Source organism: Varanus komodoensis, unplaced genomic scaffold (genome assembly GCF_004798865.1).
Source record: "Varanus komodoensis strain SLA01 unplaced genomic scaffold, ASM479886v1 scaffold5, whole genome shotgun sequence".
Taxonomy (NCBI): domain Eukaryota; kingdom Metazoa; phylum Chordata; class Lepidosauria; order Squamata; family Varanidae; genus Varanus; species Varanus komodoensis.
In genome coordinates, this window is record NW_025336087.1 from 1,260,412 (window position 1) to 1,280,602 (window position 20,191).

At 40.3% G+C, this 20,191-nt stretch overlaps 1 protein-coding gene across 1 annotated transcript in view; it reads right to left on the reverse strand.

Annotated features, from left to right (window-relative positions):
* Window positions 1–3,730: 3,730 nt before the first annotated feature.
* The window catches only part of FGF10 (fibroblast growth factor 10), a 93,735-nt gene continuing 77,274 nt past the window's right edge, over window positions 3,731–20,191 (reverse strand). The window contains exons 2-3 of the mRNA XM_044446349.1: window positions 13,666–13,769; window positions 3,731–7,365 (exon numbers count right to left, since the gene is read on the reverse strand). Of these exons, the coding sequence (XP_044302284.1) occupies window positions 7,147–7,365; window positions 13,666–13,769 (323 nt within the window). The 3' untranslated portion in view covers window positions 3,731–7,146. The remainder of the gene's footprint in view (window positions 7,366–13,665; window positions 13,770–20,191) is intronic.

A 20,191-nucleotide genomic window follows, 5' to 3' on the forward strand; every position in this document is an offset into this window, starting at 1 on the left:
ACGTGGATTCGAACTGCCAACCTTCTGATCAACAACCCAGCAGCTCAGCCATTTAACCTGCAGTGCCATGAGTGTCCCTTTGGGAATTTAGCTCATGCTAAAACCTGTGCATGACATGCAAATGGTCCTAGGTCCTCTTTCAGTCAAATATCAAGTGGTGGAAATACCTGAACTTGTTGTAGACTGGGAGATGCCTGAACCTGTTGCATTAACTTGCGGTATTGTATTTTTGTATGTTACTGTCTTGCATGAGTTGTTCCCCACTCAGAGAGCTTCAACTATAGTTGGGTGCTATAGAATGTGTTGATAGTTGTTTCTCCTGATGTCTTTATTATTTTTCTAGCTCATCTTTTTTATTTCAAGGAACAGAGGTGGCTTACACAATTCTTTTCCTCCTCTCAATCTTATCCTCACAAGAGCCCTGAGGACTGATCATTCGTGACTGGCCCAAAGTCACCCAGTGAGCTCCATGGCAAAGTGGGACTAGAACCTGGATCTTCAGAGACCAAGCTCAACAGTCTTAACTACAACACCACACTAGCTTTAACATCCTCTGATGCCTTTAACATCTTCTACTTTTCTATAAAGTAGTTGTAAATAGAAGATACATAGACACTCCTTAGATTTATCCGTTCTTTTTTCAGTGAGGTCACTATGTATAAGTTTCTCAAGTGGTGTTCAGGCAAATACCAAGCACTGCTGACCTTCAATAAGACTGCTGTGACTTGGGCCCTGGAATTATGAGAGCCCCTATAGCTTGGCTCAGACGCATATTAAGAAGAAAGGGAACAAAGTCCATACATGTTACAATCAATTTCCAACTGTAGAATGCAGCAACTAGACTGTCGGCAGAAGATGTCGGTTTGGTCACATAATGCTATTATTTTATCAGTTCCACTGGCTACTGCCTTTGAGGTTCAGTTCAAAGGTGATAGTTATCACCCCTGTGGTTTTAACAGTTTGGGATCTGGTTATCTAAATGATTGTCTCTTCCCATACAAATATGTTGACTTGTTATTAGGAAGTTTCTGATCTGTGTTCATTCATTGTGCACTGAGTGGTAGGTGGAGATGTTGGGAAGACCTTTATCATCAATGACTGCCAGGCTAGGCAGTGCTTTGTCCCATGGCTGTCCCCTAATGATTTCTCCTGTTATGTCCAGGAGTCATGCCCAGATCATTATCTGGACCTATGATCTATGAGAATGTTAAACCTAAATGCTTGTATTGATGGTGAATGACTTCAGACCCTCCAGATGGTTCATGCTACATCTTCCATCAGATATATAATAGAATAGACAGTGGCGCAGAATCATGGGAGTTGTGGACCCCAAAATTCTATAGGGCCACAAGTTGTCCATTCTTGGCATACTCCTTCACTACACAGGGCCCTTTCTATTTTCTTTCATTTATCATACAGTATAGTTTCAGGGTAGTTAAACAAAGATTTAAAAAACCACACATCCCATTCATTCTCTATTCCCAGATTTGTATTAGTTTTTATTATTTAAATATACATGTTGTTCAGTCTTATTTTTTCCATTACAAAAAAACATGAGCAGGACAATAATCTGCTTTTCTTTTCTTTAGACTGTCTCATATTTATGACTGAGACAGAAAAATAAAGCACAGCTACCCAGGGACTTTCTGGCATGACCCCTTTTGAAATGAATGGGAGCTGCGCAGGAGCTCAGATTCATTTTGGTCAGTATTATGCCCAAGAAGGTCCTTTGGGTCATGCCTGAGTGCTGGCAGAGGAGCCTGCCCTGGGAAGCCCAATCGCAGCATAATTTTGCCACAACAGGGACCAAGGCATGTCGGTTGCGCAGGGCCTTTCGCAGCTTTTGTCTGTTTGTATCAGTGTTTCCCAACAGGATGCCCTCCGGGTGTTTTGGACTCCAAATCCCATTGCTCCAGTTGCAGAGCCTGTTGGCTGGGGACGATGGGCTTTGCATCTGCAAAACATCTGCAGTGTGCCAGCTTAGAGGTTGTGGGGAGGCTGGTTTTATATAAAACCTCAGGTTTTACCAAAATGGCAGCAAGCCCTCCTGCCATGAATGCTTTCAGCAAAATTCCACTTAAAACAACATGTGAAACAGATGTAATTGTTTCTCGCTCAAGTGAAGCATCTGAGGCATTTCAAATGGAAGCCAAAATAGTTTCATTTTTAAAAAATAAACATTTATCAGGGATTTTACTGTCTGCACATGCCAGAATTGTTTTCAGAGTTCACCTAGAGCAACATTCAAATTGAATATGGAGGTTTCCTTCTCCAGTGAACCATCAGATGGGTTTTGGGGGTGGGGGGGATAAAAAGTTTTGGAAGTGTAGGAAATTCTTTCAGTCCCCCCCCCCCTTTAGCCCACCTCTGTTTACCCTCAGTCAGGTGGGTGGGTGGGGGTTATATTTTTCACTTTCAGCCTCTGTGAGCAGCAGTAGGTTTTTGCAAGAAGCTTTTCTAAGCATTCTGAAATCCCATAATTATGAATGTTTATAAATCCCCCTCCCCTGCCGGACCCCAAAGCAATGCTAACGGTTTTGTGACATGAGAACCTTATTTGTGCCATAGATGCTGTTAAGAAGAGTGGTCATCCAATCCTTTATTTGCCAACGAAACATTTAATTTTTGTTGCGGGTGGTCCATCATGCCTTGTCAGATGCAATTATCACTTTGAAAAAACAAAACAAAACAAAACAAATGCAACACAAGGAAAGTTCCTTCCTAATATGACAACAAGCATTTTGCTATTCAGTCTCAAGACACCGTATTTGTTTTCAACACTGAAAAACCCATGGTTGGTAGTTTTACATGATTTTAAAAAACATTTTGTTCATCCACAAGAAAAATTAACAATATATGTTATCCATATCCCATCGCATTGCATCTTCCATGTCACTGGACCGAACTGACTGGAATGCTCTCCTGGCCATGCTCTGATGAAATGAAGGGAGCTGCACAAGAATGATTCTCCCACACAGCGCAGTAGGGCTAGCGCAGGAGAACACCTTAGCAGATCATGTCCTCTTAGGTGAAATCAGGCCTTATTGATTTATTCATGGGTTAGCAAATACAGTCTGAATATTCTGTTCTTTGAGGAGGAAAGATTGGGCAAACAACAAGCAAAGCAGACCTGACATCAAGTTCAGCAGAGCCCTCCTGGCCTTCCTCTCAAGCAACCTGGAGCAATCCTTGCACCCAGATGAAAGAGAGGTTGGGTGTGTATGGCAAGATGAGCAGCTGGGTTCTGCTAGCTCAGCCTGGAGCCCTGCAAACTCAGCAAGCCACGTTTCCTTTCATCACCAGCCAGCAGAGTAACTGGGGAACCAGCTGGGGATGGTGGGAGTTGTAGTACAGCACACTTTCAGGGCACAACCAATCTCTCCCATGCTGTGAAAAAGGATATTCATTCCTTTTTCCTTTCTTCACAAGCCTGACTATGAAGCGCTTGTGAATTCTATGGGGTTTTGTAGGGATTCAAATAAATTAAAACAGATCACAAAATCTGTTTTGTAGAAGTTACATGGAGGTGCATTTTTTAAAAGGGATCTAATTTGCAACATTGCTGTACCAAAGTACTATTTCCAAACCATTATATTTCCAAATATATTTCTGTTGTGACAAAAAAGATCAGAGGCAAATCTGCAGCATCAATACAATCCCTTAAAGTATTTTGAACAAAATTAAAATCAACACAACTACTTCTGTTTCCGGCTACAGACACTGCAAAGAAGACATACTCATTTATTTATTTATTTAGTGGAATACAATGTGAAGAGAGTGGTACATGTTGGTTTGATGTACAGTTTTCTACTTAACTTGCGCTAACAAAATGAATCTCATTATGGTTATACTGATGAACTATCCACAGCTTTCTAATGTTAAAGAGGAAAAAAAGCAAAACAAAAACAATATAGGTTTTCTTCCTTCAGATTGAACAAAGTTGATAGTATGTTTAACTTAAGACTGCATTTATTCAGTGTAAGCTGTGAAAATAGGAGCGCTCTCTTTAAAATGTGCCAATATTGCATTTTGGAGCCATTGTATATACTGTGATAAATGAAGAAAGATGTTGCTTTTAGATTGGCTCTCGAAGGTTATATACACAAAAGAGTAATAGTGGCTGTGAACCTCAAGCCACTGACTTCAGAGTACATCTGTTCCTCCAGTGTGATTATTCTAGATAGAGCTGGAGTGAGCCATGACGGCACGGCAGAGCGTGTCTACCTTGCCTGTGAGGGGGTCATAAAACATTCATCTCAGGAAGACAGAAGGCATCGTTTCGTTTCTACTGGGCCTCATGCCTAACTTTACACGGACAGCAGATCATGTTGTAAAACTGTTTCCGGACTCTTCTGCCTCAGACCATAGATAGGAAATTGCTTGTCTGAACACTCTCCTATGGAAAAAAGCAAACAACCCCTGTGCATTAAAAGCCAAGAGGGGTGATTGTAGGCAGAACCTGTCTCCCTGGCATTTAGAATTTTCTAAACAGAATTTTTTTTTAAATGCTGGCAAGTGCTCACATATAGTCTGAATTCCACAGAAGAAGCATTTTCAGTGTCCCATTTTTGAGTTTTAAGTTCAGTGTGATCAAATACTTAAAAATATATAAGTCTAAAAATTGCGTGGAAATTTGTATGAAAACTTCTCTGCTTTATTCCTGATACATGTATTTTAAATGTGATTTTGCCTAATAGGAACACTTTTTCTTGATATCATGTGTTGTGATTGCTATTTTCACTGATAAGTATGTACATTACTTTAATATACATGTTTGGATTTATTCTTTGACTGGAGAAGTCGATTGCAAAGATGTGAAAATCTCAAAGGATAATCAAGTTTTTGGTTTCTGTATGAATGAATTGAAAACATTGAATGAACTTGTTTCCCATCCCTACTACTGTCCAGGAATAGTTTTATTACATGATCTGCTGTTTATATAAACTACATGTGATTTCACTATTCTGTTTATTTCTGAAACAGCTGAGAATAAGCTTTGCCATTCCTTCATGTTAAGGCATAATCAGTTAAGCAAAATGGAGCAGGCACTGTCTCTTATCAGATTATAGAACTCCCATCTGTGTAGTGTACATTATATTGCTATCGTGTTTTTTTTTTAAATTACAAAAATCCTTTCCAGTGAAATAGGGGAAAAGATAAAACATTCCAAAGGTATAAAGCAGATAGAGTACTCTTGCTTTATCCTGTCTGAGAAGCAAAACTAAGACTTCCAGCTAGTGCTGCTTTAGCAGAAAAACAACCCTTGCTTTAGCTAGTAGAACCCTGGTGTTTTTAGAAGGTGTTGCTCATTTTGCATCAAAACTTTGTCGGCTGACCACTCCCCAGACATCTTTAGCTCTGACGGGTGCAAGCATGCGTTTGTTGTTCAATGTGCTCGTGCGATGGGAAATACATGTATCTGATGCTTAGCCCAGTCCAGTATCTTCTGCAAATGTTCTCAGTTGTAACTGTAGGGTTGTAGTGCAATCTAGTGCCAAGTCTGCCATGTAGCAACAATGGTACTTGTACTTCAGCCTGAGCTGTTACTATGAAGAGCTTTAGGGAATTCCCAAACACTATATAGGGACACTATATAGGGTGTATCCAGACGTGTGTTCTTTGTGGGGATGTACTTATGTTCTCCACAGTGAGACTTGTAAGCTGGACCCAATAGGAAACACATACATTTGTCCAGGTGGAAATGTAAAAGTTCCAGGTCTGGATGTGACAGTGGAATATAATTTTATTCTTATTTATTTATTTGAAAGATGTATAGGCCAACGTTTGGGGAAATCATTCCCTCAGCTCCTATGTAACACTTGAAATTGTTGCAAATTAAAGCTAAAGGGTTTTCAGGTCAAGGTTACAGTTTTCAACACAAATTGAAATACGCCATAGCTAATTTGAAGTTATTTGACCAGAATCAGAAAAATGGAAGCATTTAGTTCTTTTGGGTCTTACTTAGCAGGTGGTGGTGGAGCATTCATGTTAACACTGCAGATTTAATTCAGCTTTGTTCTGAAACAATATGATCCCACCAGTATAAGATACGCTTGGAAGCATGGGTTTGTTGCATTTAACTGAAATAAGCTGGAGATGACCACACATTTGAGTATCAGTTCAACTCTGTCCATATCAAAACAGCAGCAAGACTTTTCAGATGATGCATCATGGGAAGTTTATTCCTGTGTGTGTGGGGAAAGGCCATCAAGAATGCTGATAAAGCAAGTCACAGTTCATGTTGAAATCCCCATGCATATCTGATCCTATTGATTTTAAGTGCAAAAAATTTTTTTAAAAGAATCCCAGTTTCAAGAGGGGGAAAGGGGGGGAGGGGACAAGATTTTACACAAATCACAGCCTTATGTTCTTTAAACCTTATGCATTCTCTGCTTTTTGATGTCTGTGTGAGACTTCAACATCTGATTTGGTCAATCTTGTATAAAATACTGAGAAAAATAAAAGAATAATTACAAAACAGGAAGCATCTGAGAAAATCCTTCAAACAAAAATGCCCCCCCACACACACACAAAATGGAGAAGAAAGATATTTAACATCCTATTAAATAAATAACTTAGGGAGAAAAACAAAGGCATGGCGTTAGCATACAAGGGGGTAGGAATCATACTATTTATTTTGTTAGAACAGTTTTACTCTAATGTGCTTATATTTCTTAATCCTATTCATTTCTTCCATGAGACCATTCCAGAATCTTCTTTATTTCTGCACATGATCCATGTGCTTCCAGTAAATGTTTGCGTGCCCAACTGTTCATTGGATCATTAGGCTTGAATGAGCAATGAAGGTCTTTGATATGAGTTAGTATTCCATAAATAACTTTCGCCGAACATCATTCCATACATTGTCTCCTGTCCTTTAAGTTCTACCAGCAAGATAAAATATAAAAATAATAATAATTTGTTCACACTGGAAAGCGCTCCCATCTCATTTGATCCATCTTGTGTCTTGATTATAAGATATGACACAGAACTAATTAGAAGTACTTCATGTGCCAGCAGACAGTACAAAACCTTCAAAGGCTTACCCCCTCTTTTCAATCAAGCAGATGTCTGCACTGTTTCTGCCCTTCCTCTTCAAGAGGATTACCAAGTATTCCTGACAAATGATCTTTGGTTCAACTGCTATCAATAGAACAGGTCCTTCATCTGAGGCTCGACTACAATTGGGAGAAAATGAGCTGTGGTGTTTTTCCTCCTGGTTTTGTATCCTTTCCTGGGGTTTCCTCTTCCGTTCAAGGCCACAAACATTTGCCTTCCGTTACTTTTCCAAAAGGATGATGCATACGTATTGTATCCATTTTCTTCTATTCTCTCCTTCAGTTTACAGTCATTGTTAAACTCTCTCTGTTGAAAAGTGAAACACAGAGATACAAGATCAGAATGCAGAGAAAAGAAAGCATTAAAAATAATTTGGTAACTTGCACATTCTTTCAAAATGGGTATTACATGAGATTTGCTATCAGAGCATTGCATCTGCTTCCCAAACTGCACCTTTAATCATCCTGAATCATGGAGTGCCTAGACAACCCGTCTCTTACATTTTGTTGTGCAATTTACACAACATAGACCAACACTCTTGACTTTCTAGGGCATTGCCAAATTTAGGGCAGTAAAAAAATATCACTCTTCTGCCTGTTACAGTTTTCTATATATTTGCCAAAACATGCCTGGGATAAAATTGTCCCAAATTTGCATAAGAAAAGCTTTTATGGGATACTTTTGGACCCCAAATAAAGGCACAAATGGAGGTTAACCACAGGTCATCCTAGTCTTTTCTGAAAGACAAGAGTTGCAGGTAAAACATAGAGGAAAAGGCTTTTTATGCTGATTTGAATTTTGCAGGACAAACTAGTATTATGCAGCTCAAAGGAGAAGAATTGTTATGCAGTTTTTATTGTTATGCATTGTTCCAATAAAGATCAGGTCTTAAATTACCTGTACTAGCTGAAACTTGAATTCCATTCTTATGTTGATTCTAACTTTCTCAGGAAAACATTCAGTCAAACATATGCCCCTTGTATGCATTCTTTGCCTTGCCAGGGGCAGCTTTGTCCGGGGTAACAAAGTCACCCCAAATATGACTAATGCTAGGTTTCAGATTTCTCAGGATGAAGGTTGTTTGCAAGGAAAGGTCATGTTAGAATGAACATTATCTTGCCATTTCCATTTCAGGCAATGGTGGTATGGCATAGGGGCTGTTCATGCTGAACTAGTATTCATGCACAGAAAACAACGTAAGCGTTGGCTCTCTGCGTACTTATGCAAATGTGTGCCTCATCGGCACAGGCCGCATTTTGGCATCTCTCTGGGAATTCAATTCTTACAAGTTATACAACATTTAGTAGTTTGCTTATATTGACCTTATTCTAAGTTTCCTTGATATCTCAAAGTGAGTCCCACATTCTACTATTAGAATTATATTGGCTAACCAGTTTTGTCAACAAGATTTTTGTTTCTTACAAGGCATGCCCCTAATGCTACATCTATGCATTATACTCAGTAATGTTGTTCTGCTGATAGAAACAGTTCTATCAGTGTAATCAGGTAGGGGGTGATTTCCCTGCTCTCCAAAAGCCCCTGAGCACTCTCAAAATCTGCTCTGGAATGCTGGAAAACCCTCTGAAGCAGATGGAAGAGCTAAAAGAGGAGAAGGGAGAGAATACCCTCCCCTCCCACAATATGTGGCAGCTTACTGTACCATTAACGTTTCCTTTAGGAAAACAGGAAAAGGGGGGGAAAGTGCTATGAACCTACCTAACATGGGAATCATGGAGAGAATAGCACCAGAGGAGAAGGTGAGCAGGTTCTGAAGTGGGACATGGTGGGAGTGGTGGTGCGGATTTTTCTTGGAATTGTGGCTTGGGATGGAAAGGTGAAATCGTATTTAATTTATTAGATGTATATCCTGCTTTTTCTTATAACAAACTCAAAGTGGCTTATATCATTCTCCTCCTCCTACTCTCCATCTTATCCCCACAACAACCCTGTGAGGTAGGTTGGGCTGAGAGTCTGTGACTGGCCCAAAGTCACCCAGGTGGCTCCATGGCCGAGTGGGGACTAGAACCCAGATTGTGTGAGTCCCAGTCCTGTGCTCTTAACCACTGCACCACACTGGCTCTCCTTCTGTGCTCCAGTTAGTCATGAATGGAGCACTTCATTTCTGGTCCTTGTCCCTTTTCCATGTATTCACCTCATCCACAGATATTCCTTGTTAGAATTAATCTGCAAATTATAATAGTGATAAAAGGTTGCCTCTTTAGCTCAAAAATTCTTTCTTTCTTTCTTTCTTTCTTTCTTTCTTTCTTTCTTTCTTTCTCATGTAGTTGTGATGCAACATTAAAAGAAGTGTGAAATTAACTGTATAGCCAAGTCCTGATAACTGAGAGGTACAGATTAGGTTAGTTTGTTCTGGAATTCCTGAAGTAATGCTAGCTGAAGTCCCAAAAACAACCATCCAACTACAGCTGCTATTGAATCTATTCTTTGAAAAATAAACCTACTGATGTGCTTTCTAATGATTTGTTCAGCATCGTGTATGGTTTGGCTTTGAGATCTTGTTTGCATCACAGGGCATTTGCTGATCAATTCAGCCATGGATTGAGCAGGAGGTCTACCTGGCACAGCCCCTCTTCATTTTTGATTGCACATAGCAAATGTATGAATCCAAAATAAGTTATTTTTATTCCATTTACTTCCTTTTTTGATCTTTTGAAATCAGAATCTGCTCTGGCTTCACTTTGCTTTTGGAAGAATGGGGACACATGGGTCATGCTTCAGGACAGCTCTACGGGGTCTCAATTCAGAGAACTTTGGCTATGGGAGGTACAGAAGCAAGCAAACAAATGAATCCCGCAGATGGCTCCTGTCATATTCAAAAATAGTGACACAGTGTTTCTTGGGAAAATATATATTGAGGCTACTTTCATACCCATCTACATATAAAAGCCAGACTGTTAGACCACACTGATCTGAGTCCAACCACGGAAGGTCATTTTTGGAATGAAAGTTCTGACCAGTACATTCTGGAAAGCTTTCAAATAGAACCCATGTTAATCATGAGTTTGGTGCTAGAGTACAAAATGTTCCTTCTACCAGAACCAATGGGAGAAAATGTTTTACACATTGTTATTTTGATCTCAATTTCAAACATCCGTAGTAGATTATGACAGTGTGGATCCCTCTGTTGTTGCGGTTCTGGATATGATGACCTCAGGAAAAACACACATTTTCAAAGCCCTATTTTGTAGGCAGGGATTCTCTACTGAGCCAACCAGAAGGTGAAAGAAGAGTCTCTGATAAGATTGTTTTGTATAAACAGTGGGTGCTTTGGCATTGTTTTAAGGGCAGCAAACTTTAGGTTTTTGAGAGCTGACATAGTAAGTCAAAAGGTGGGCATAAAAGTATGTTATGAGCCAATGCCTAGTTTGTAGGGCCAGAGCATAACTGAATAACTTGATAATATAACACATTAAGACTGCAAATCTCTAGAATATTACTTTTGATAAATAGAGGGATCCAAGATCAGAGCTCCCCTTTTAGCTTATGCTAGCAGGGTGAAAGGAACGAAAGAGACAATTTCACTTCCTGCCCTTCCTAAAAGAACCCCAATCAGTTAGAAGGACTTCTAAGCCTGTGCAGCTCACCTAGCAGTGATGGGTAGGGATAAGAGAAGAAGTGGTAGAATACTGTGGCTCCCAGCTTCTCCTGTTACTGAAACTCTTCTTTGCTCATTCCTTGAACAGCCATTGCAGGGCTTTCCACGGTGGGTGTGCAAAGGCAACAGAGGAGGACTCTGATCTAGATTATCTCTCCTGAGGTCACAGTTTTATGGCCTCAAAATGGGACTCTATCCTATAGTCTCTGGGTGCTCCTCCAGGGACCACAGGATGGCTCCATAAGTTTAATGAGAATGAGTCATAATAGCTTTTTAATACTGTTTTGTATGCCTTACAAGAGGCCCTGGTATATATAAATCCCTCACAAGGGCCCCAGTAGGGTTTATATAACACAAAAAAGGAACCACAAGCATGGAAATGCAAATGAAAACCGTAAAATCAGAAGGAGCAGAATGAAAACCATCAAACACGGAAAGCAGGCCCATTTTCACTGCATGCTTAAGCAGGAAGGCCGTGATGGGACCAGGGCAGCCATCTCTGGATGGAAATTCTTGCCACAAAAGTGGTCCCATCTCACATTCCCACCAAGCAAAACTCCTTTGGTGTTGGGCCTTGTTAACAGCCTGAGAAAACATAAAGATCAGTATAACCTTTTAAAATGGTATATAAATGGAAGTTCACAGAAGTTAATACAAAGACAAAATGGGACATGGCTGGAACAATTAAAGAGAAAATGTCCAATGTATCATGCATTGAATCATCTGTAACACTGAAAAGTGGAGGCGATGAATGAATGTCACACGACAAAATCCAACTCACAGGAAAAGCAAGGGACTTAAGAGTGCCCCATGTTGTGTTAGATCGTGGTTTTCTTTTATTAGGTTTTGTTGCTAATTGGAATGATTCAAATCCAGCTATGTTTTTCCTTAATTCGGCAAGCTCTGTGAAGTTTGACCCCAAATCCAAATTAATCCAAATTAATCTCAGAAGTTTGTGAAAATCCTCCACCCTGCCAGGCTGCTGCACAGAGGAAGCAGGAACAACAGAAGGAGTTTTACTTTCTCTCCTAAAAAGGAAGCTACTATCTGAGTCTCTGAGCCCATTCAGCTCACCTATGGGCAGTAGATGAGAATGGCTGGTGGAGAGGCCATAGGATCTTTCCCTTGCCTTCCCCCACTTACAACACCACCCCCTTTGCAACCTCTACAAGGTCATCTGATAGGCTCAGAAGGTAGTGGCAAAAGCAGTGATGGCTGCAAGGCATTGGGAGAAGCAGGGGCAGGAACACAGCACTAGCTTCCCCCTCCCATGGGCACAGAAATGTCTACAGTTTCAGGAGGGGGTCTCCAATATTTAATGTGGTTCCTGAAACAGACCATAGAAGCACTCTCAGACTGACTGCTGCATATTATGTGGTTATGCTGTTATCCTCAAGAAAACAAAGCAAAATATTATTTTATTTTTTTCTATGCTGCACAACAGCTGAAGCTCTCTGGGTGGTTTACAACAGCACATAAAATACAATATAAAATACAGACAGCAATAAAAACATCATGAAATGATTGCCATAGAGAATTTAAAACCAAATTTACAACAAATGTAAAAAAGCTAGAAATACCAGAGGAAGCTTAGCAAAATGGTAAAAAGAAAACTGCAGGAATATTAAACATACCCCTGAGAATTTACACACGCACTGGCACACACACACACACACACTACAGCTGCACTTCAATTTTATTTAGAATATAATAACTTTTGTAGACTGAGTAGCTGAGCCTTCCCTGGTGCCCTGCAGATGACTTGGACTGCAATTCCCATCATTCTAGCAGGCCAACACATCTGAAAGACACCCATTTGGGTAAGGTAAGTAAAGCTTCTGAAAGACCAAAATTTATTTTTATAGACATCCCTGATGTTTATATGTGGTTATGTTTTTGCTTTAATCAGGCAGCAAACATAGAACATTTTCTGAAAAAATTAAGACTTGTTTTCCCAGGAGGAGCTGGCCTTGGAGAAAGACCACTGCCTCCAAGAACTCATGGGAGGTACCCCTGGTGGGGCTTTCCCTACAGAAGGGGAAAGGGGTTAGGGTTTGAAGGGATTAGGAATCTAGCTAGTGGTCGAGTGTTCCGATTGCATGCGGGTGCAGAAAACTCAGGCTGCCTTGCCGGCATCTCAGTTAGTGACTGGGTTCAGAAAGCATAACAACTCACACTCATGGGTTGAATACGGTTTGAGCTAGGTTGCTGTTGAACTATGGGTTGTCACTGAAACATGGGTATCATGCTGTCTGAACCCAGCTGTGATAGCAAACTGTGGTGAACAAACTACAGTTCACAAGTCAACAACAGAGCAAGGTTCTTTCATTTTTGGTTAAAAAGCCATGGCTTGCCAGGTCAGCTGCGTTCAGCCAACATGACAACCCATGTTCAGTCAGAGAGATCGGGTGATAGGAAAGATCTCTGCCCAAGACCCAGAGAGTAGATATTACCAGAATAGTTACATAAATAGTCTGCCCTATTTATGTGACTATAAAGCTACTTCATAGTTAAAGTAGGGCCATCGCACAATGGATGCTTTGTCTGTATAATTCAATTCCCAGGTTCAATTCCTGTTATTCTCCAGATCAGACTGGGAAAGACTCCCGCTTGAGACCGTGGGTTCCATATGGCTTTGACCCATGAAAAGAACATCTCCTCATTCAGACAGCATCCAGAGAACCCATGTTTCAAGAACAGCCCATGGTGCAACAACCCATGCTCAACCTGTTCTCAGCCCTTGTGGTATTGCCTGAACCCAGCCACTGTCAGTGTTCACATCGCAAAATTGGAAGGGACAGTGGTCAGGCTTGGAATGAGGCATCAGGCAGGAAAAGGGATAAACCAATAATTTCTGAAAGTTAGAAAACAGATTCTCTCGTGGTTGAATCCCCTAAATTTCTTTGCTCAGCATTAAGTCTTACCGAATACGTGAGGCCAGGCACATGTGGACAGCAGAAGCTAGGATTAAGGAAATGAAATATACTTACGGATCCGTAGACTTTTCCATTTTTGTTCATGGCTAAATAATAGTTGCTGTTAATGGATTTGACTGCCACAACTCCAATTTCCACAGATGTAATTGCCAATATGCCTAAAATATAAGAAAAGAAAGGAAATGAGGGTGGCTCAGTTCTAAAGCATCATACCTTATCATTATGGAGTATGTTGTGGGCAGAATGGAGGATTTTCTGGATCAATGTAATAAAAAGCTAGAATTAAAATGGATCTGTACAAAACTTACTGAAAGCCTCTTAATATTTAAGACAAGCAACCAACCAGCTTCAGAAACATTCACAGCAAGGATATACACAAATGCTGTTTCAATTAGTATGTTTCCTTTCCTATCCCTGCATCTTAAACTCCATAAATATTGAAACAGCTCAACTCTTCTTAGCATAGATTTTCACTGCAATTTATCAAAAGAGACATCTGAACCACGGCATTAAATTAAATCTGTAGCATATGTCAATAGAATAGCAGATTCATCCCAATGAACAGAAACACGGGATAGCACTTTAATTCCTTCTAGGCCAGGCAGATAAAAAGTAAGTACCTCTGCTGAATGACGCTGATACACTCAGACTAGGCAGGCGAGTTTGATATTCTGGACTGGAGTATGGCTAAACTAAGTCCAATACCTCACATCATCTTGGCTTCTCAGATAACAGAAGACATGCAGCCACTTATCTGCTTGCAGCAATGCGTGTTTAGTTTCTCTGTCTAAATAACTATGGGAAGCTTTCGACTGGGCTTATAAGGTGTATGTGTGTCTTCTGCTCTCTGAAATAGGCACAAAAAGCATATTAACTCTGTCTTCCTTCCAAACTTTGCAGTGTATTGGCCAGATATATTGGCCAAATTTCTAAATACCAATTTATAGATCTTTGGGTGCACAGTGGCTGTTGAATTGTTGCACGTGGCCAACGGGCCATGCAGCTTGCTAGCACCAGTTTCATGGATTTCCTCTAATCTGCATGTGGTTCACCAACCGTGCTGCACAAAAAGCACAATCCTACATGTGGCAGCAGCTGCATGACGTTGGGCTGAAAGCAGAGGGTTATGCACACTGCAACTTCAATTACACAAATAAATCATGGTAGGCTTTAATAAATGAAACAAGACCTTTTGCATCACTCCATTTAGCATGTAGTAGCTGATGGTGAAGGTTAGGTGAGAATGGTTATTTGATGATTTGCATTTGCCTAATATAAGGTGGAGGGACACGGCTGGCACAGTAAGTTAAACCATTGAGCCACTGGGCTGTTGATCAAAAGGTTGGCAGATTGGATCCGCGCAATGGGGTGAGCACCCACTGCTTCGTCCCAGCTCTTGGCTACCTAGTGATTCGAAAGCATGCCTGTGTGAGTAGATAAATCGGTACCACTTTGGTGGGAAAGGTTACAGCATTCCGTGTACCTTGGTGTTCATTCATGCCTACCACATGACTACGTACTCTTTCGACAACGCTGGCTCTTTGGCTTACAAATGGAGATGAGCACCGGTCCCAGAGTTGGAAACAACTAGCATGTAGGTGCAGGAGAAATTATTTTCAGGTGAGTCAAAACTGTTGCTATCATTCTGTATTTTCTCTAGTTTAGTTCATACAAGTGCAAGTAGCCATGCAATGTGCAGGTATTTCAGCAACCAAAAAGGAACTTGAGTCTTTCTGTAATAAAATGTGCTTACTGCACATTGTATAACGGCTATGGGAAGAGTTTCACATGTCTGGGAAATGTTGAATGCAAGAACTGGCATCTCCCCATACAGGGTGGGATGCGTAGCTGCCATGACGTATGTGTTCAATACGTCTAAAACTACAGGGCTGCTGTGATCACTTTAATTCCAGCAGCTGTGGGTGATGATGCCTGCCTCAAATCCCACTATCAGCGTTTCTGCATAATCCTGGCCGTGATCCTGCCAGTAGCTCCCATGCTCCCAAAGGTCATTGCATGGCTGGCTGCCAACTGTATGAATCAGCCCAATGTCAGCTGTGCAAGCACACATCTTTTTTTTTTCCTGATCAAGGGTGTGATTAGCTAGAAATTTCTATAGACCTGAGTTGCCATTCTTCAACCATGTGTGTTTTCATCAACTGCCTTCACAATACAAAAATGTGGTTGGGCACATGACTGTAGATTCCAGGTCTAGTTATTCTGTTGGGTCACCAATGGAATTGAGCAGATCCCCAAAGGGATTGTGATGCATAGAAACCACTTCCAACATAGCTTTGCGCTGGCACTTGGGAAGCCGTCAACATAGCAGCTACATATTCCCATCAAGAGCAAGCGCACTCTCTACACAAGAGAGTGTGTCCACATATACATTGAGCAGCTAGCAAATATGGGCTTGCCTAAGTTGCTGTCACATGATTGTGTTCTTGGAAGCTTCCAGGTTCCTTAGTATAATCTGCCTACTGGGTATTCATTTGTTTAACCATTAAACAGCAAGAAGTGAACAAAAAGCAGTTTACTTATTTATTTGTTAGCTTTTTATACAGTGCAATAGCTGACATTTTCTGAGTGGTTCACAGAGATTAAAACCACACAAGAAGATAGAAGATGTACACGTTTAAAACTAGAGTATCAAAATTAAACCCCAAATAAAAGCTTTCAATCCTATGGCCCTCTGATGTCATCTGTAACGCCATAGGATTCTTTGGGAGCCCAGTTCTGAGAGACTGTGACCTCAGAGCCATGACTCCAAAGGCCAATCCCCCCATCGCCCGCTAAGCATGGAAATAACAGCTGCCCTTCCTGAAGTTGCAGCTAGGCTTAGAGTGGGAAATAGGGCCTTATGCGTATTCCAGTGGGCCTTACCTCCCATTCCCTAGCACTCAGTTTAGATGTCTGGACGTGGTAGTCTAGAGAAAAATACCTGTGAGGTGCATGTAAGGCACAGTGGCAGTGGAAATTGCTGCTGTAGCACCTTGCATCGGGCATAGCATTTGCACCCTAACAGCTTCAAAACAGCAATGTAGAAAACTAAATAAGAAGAAAAGAACGCCAGGAGATGCCAGGCAAGCCTCCTTGGAAAGCTCATTCCACAGCCAATTCCTGGACAGGAAAAACCTCTCCTCCTAGTAGCCACCTCCTTGGCTGGGACCCCCAGAGAAGGATCACTGGAGATGTTCTTCTGGGCTGAACAGGTATATATGGAAAGAGATCGCTCTTCAGCCAATCCTGACCCAAGCTGTTCAGAGCTCTAAATGTTAATGCGAGCACTGCGAATTAGGCTGGAAATGCACTGGCAGCCAGTGCAGATGGACAAACAAGGGCATAATGTGAGTGTGCTGGCCGGTTTCTGATAACATGTCTGCTGCCCTGTAGTTTCTGGATGATGGGGAGGAGCAAATCAGGATGAATTGAGCTTGTCAAAGCTTTTGGAGTTCCATCTCACAGGCTGTCCCAGCTCATGTCTGTATCACATCGCAAGCTTTGTTTTTCTTTTTTCATGAAAACTTATGCATATTTTCATTAGCATCTCCCAAAAGGCATGCATCAATTGCACCCTTTTTAAAGAGTATATATTTTCTCCAATTGCTGAAATGATAGAGTTGTATGTTTCTTAAAAGTATGCTTTTTTCATGTGAGTTTTTCAAAAGAATGCTTTTTCAAATGTATATTCTTGGTTTTCCAAATTGTGTTGCTTGGAAATGTATACAGTTTGAATGCAGAGTTTGTGTTTGGTTCTGTGTTTAGTTCCAAAAAGGGAGAACTTAATACTTGCTGATTTGTTAAAAATGAACAAAGCACTTTTTCATATATCCCAAAGAAACAATTATAAAGAAGAGATTACAATTTTTTCAATCATGGTATCAAAATTATTTTATACCATTGGTGTCTTGCCATGTTAATCATCTTTTCCAAACAATGAAAATCACATTATATTTAACTTTGGGAGACATGCATCAGGAATGGAAGATAGCCTTTCTGTTGTCTGCCCCACAGTCATAATTTAAACTGCAAGTTTATTGGAGCAGGGCTCTTGCTTTTTTATTTCAGAGTGTGACATAAATTGATGCATTTGTAGTAGTAGTTAAACATAACAATTAATGCAGAAATTGGTCCTGACTGTACCACATACCAATTCAACAGCAGCATTTACGGCTTACTAGTTTAATGACAAAGCAAAAGAAGTCTAAAAATGAACTGAATGTTGTTTTCAGTAACATTCGGTATAGTATTCACACTGACAACAGATGTGTGTGTGACTCAGTTTTTATCCTTGAACAATAAAATATCCGTTTTGACAGGCATATGCAATTAATGTGGTCCACATGAATGGGAACAGCCAAAATATTTTCTCTCTCCTTCTGCCACAGGATTTGTGAATGCAGCACCATGCCTGGCATTTAATCAATATACAGCATTCAACAAGCCAACATACACACATATACACACAGTTTGCTCCAAAACTGTTGGCACACTGATGTGAACATGCTGCTCCCAGTGAGCATGACTTTCCCTGTTCCTAGTTGACTCTGATAAGTAGGGTTCATGGGGGAACTGTACAAATGCCAGAGCTTCTAGTATGTGCAAGCAGCATCTAGAAGGTAGTACAACATACTCAGCGGGTGGGGTACAACAGATAGATTAGATAGGGGAAATCTGGGTTCAAGCCTCTTCCTAATCTTACAACTCACTAGATGGCATTAAACAGGTCTGTATGTAAGACTGCAGATGTTTGAAAATCAAGGAAACCTTCTCCTTCATAAATTATTTTTATTCAACTAGAATAGAAATGGCCAGTCCTATGATTGACGCTGAGACCCCGAACTGCAACGGAAGCAATAAAACCCAGCTTCCTTTGCTGCATTGTTTTGTGTTGCGCAGCTTTTCCATGTACAATCTATGCTGGTGTGTATGCATGAAAGATCAGGCCCAGGGGTCATGGAGTACACAGTCTATATACCATTTTTTTGCCTTGTGAATGAAGTGGTTTTGGTCCTCTCCTTGATAGACAGCAATGGGGAACAAGAGGAACTATAATTTCATAAGGACATGTTTGTTTGTTGTAGCTTCTGTTGCAATGCCAGGTTGGATTAATTCTTCCCTGCATTAGCATTTTCAGGGAATTTTATTAGTTTATGCTCAAATGGTTTAAAATTGAATTACATTTTTATCATATTATGCTCGTAAGGATTGCAACACATGAAAATAAACTGAAGTTCTATTGACCAATAAAGTATCATTTTTCAGCACAATAAGTCTATGAAATATTTGGGTGCTTTGGAGTTGGCCTACAGATTTTTCAAGTAAAAAGCTGGCAACTGTTGGGGATCAGAATTAGCCAACAATTTATTTTGTTTGACACAGTAGTTTAGAAGACACAGTTTTGATGCGATATATTGGAACACCACACAGTATTCTAGTAAGGCTTAGCCTCATTCTCACATTTATCTATTATATCCATATAATGGAGCATGGAGTTGGAAGCTGATTGAAAAGTGTTGCTTAAAAATATACAGATATTAATCAACTGGCACAATTTTCTGAAAAGAAGAAAAGAAAAATGCTCTTATTGTCTGAAATACTGGCACATAACCAGTGGGTTCAAAGGATATGTCTTAAATAGGTTCAGGATTTTCCACAAAGTTTATTTTGGGTTGTCCACTGACTGTGATATCTAGGAATGAAAGAGTTAACTTTAACTTTTTGCTTTACTGTTAATAGCAAAGCACAATCTTACCCCTAAGTCCCAGTTCTATATCCTATATAGAAAGACTTTCAGCCCCCTGCCTGCTTAATTGAATCTATCCAATCTTTCACATGGCTGCATCCTCAGGCCTGGAACCAGTAAGGTGCATCGTGGAGAACCTGCAAGATCTCATTTCAAAGCTTTTCTTGGCCATGAAGCTCAGCAATACTGTTCATCACCTAACATATCTCACATGTGTGTTGGGTACATAAATTGGGCTTACTCCTTGTTCACAGTGTTGAGCTTTTTGAGTGAAGGTTGAGGTACCAATGCAGTACACAAATAAAGGATTCTGATGAATCTCGAATGAAGAGTAATTTCATAATCACGAAGGAGAAACAGGGTACATAGGGTTGGGTAGATCCATCCATGTTAGTTAGTTTCACTGCATATACATTTCCATTACTTTAATGTATTTTACACTTACTACTTTACTGATTTAATTTGTCTCCTGCCTTTCCAAGCAAATGCTGCAAAATGTACTCAAATGTGCTTTTGCCTAGCACTAGAAAAATGATGCATTTTACCCCAAACTATACATTTTTGGTTTGCATTTTAGCATAGAATATGGCATTTTATATGCATTTTAGCTATATAATACATGTTAGTGTGAATGCAAAGATACCTCATCACGACTGGCATGTTAGTTTAGGAAATATGGATTATGTTAGTTTCTTAGAGAAGCAGACCAAACAAAATCCTCAAGCATCCCTAGGTAAAGACACAAAATAGGATATATTCAAGGAAGAAGAATGCCTGTTTGCAGATGCTCTTCATCAGGATGTGTTGTGAAAAGAATCTAATTATTGTTCTTTC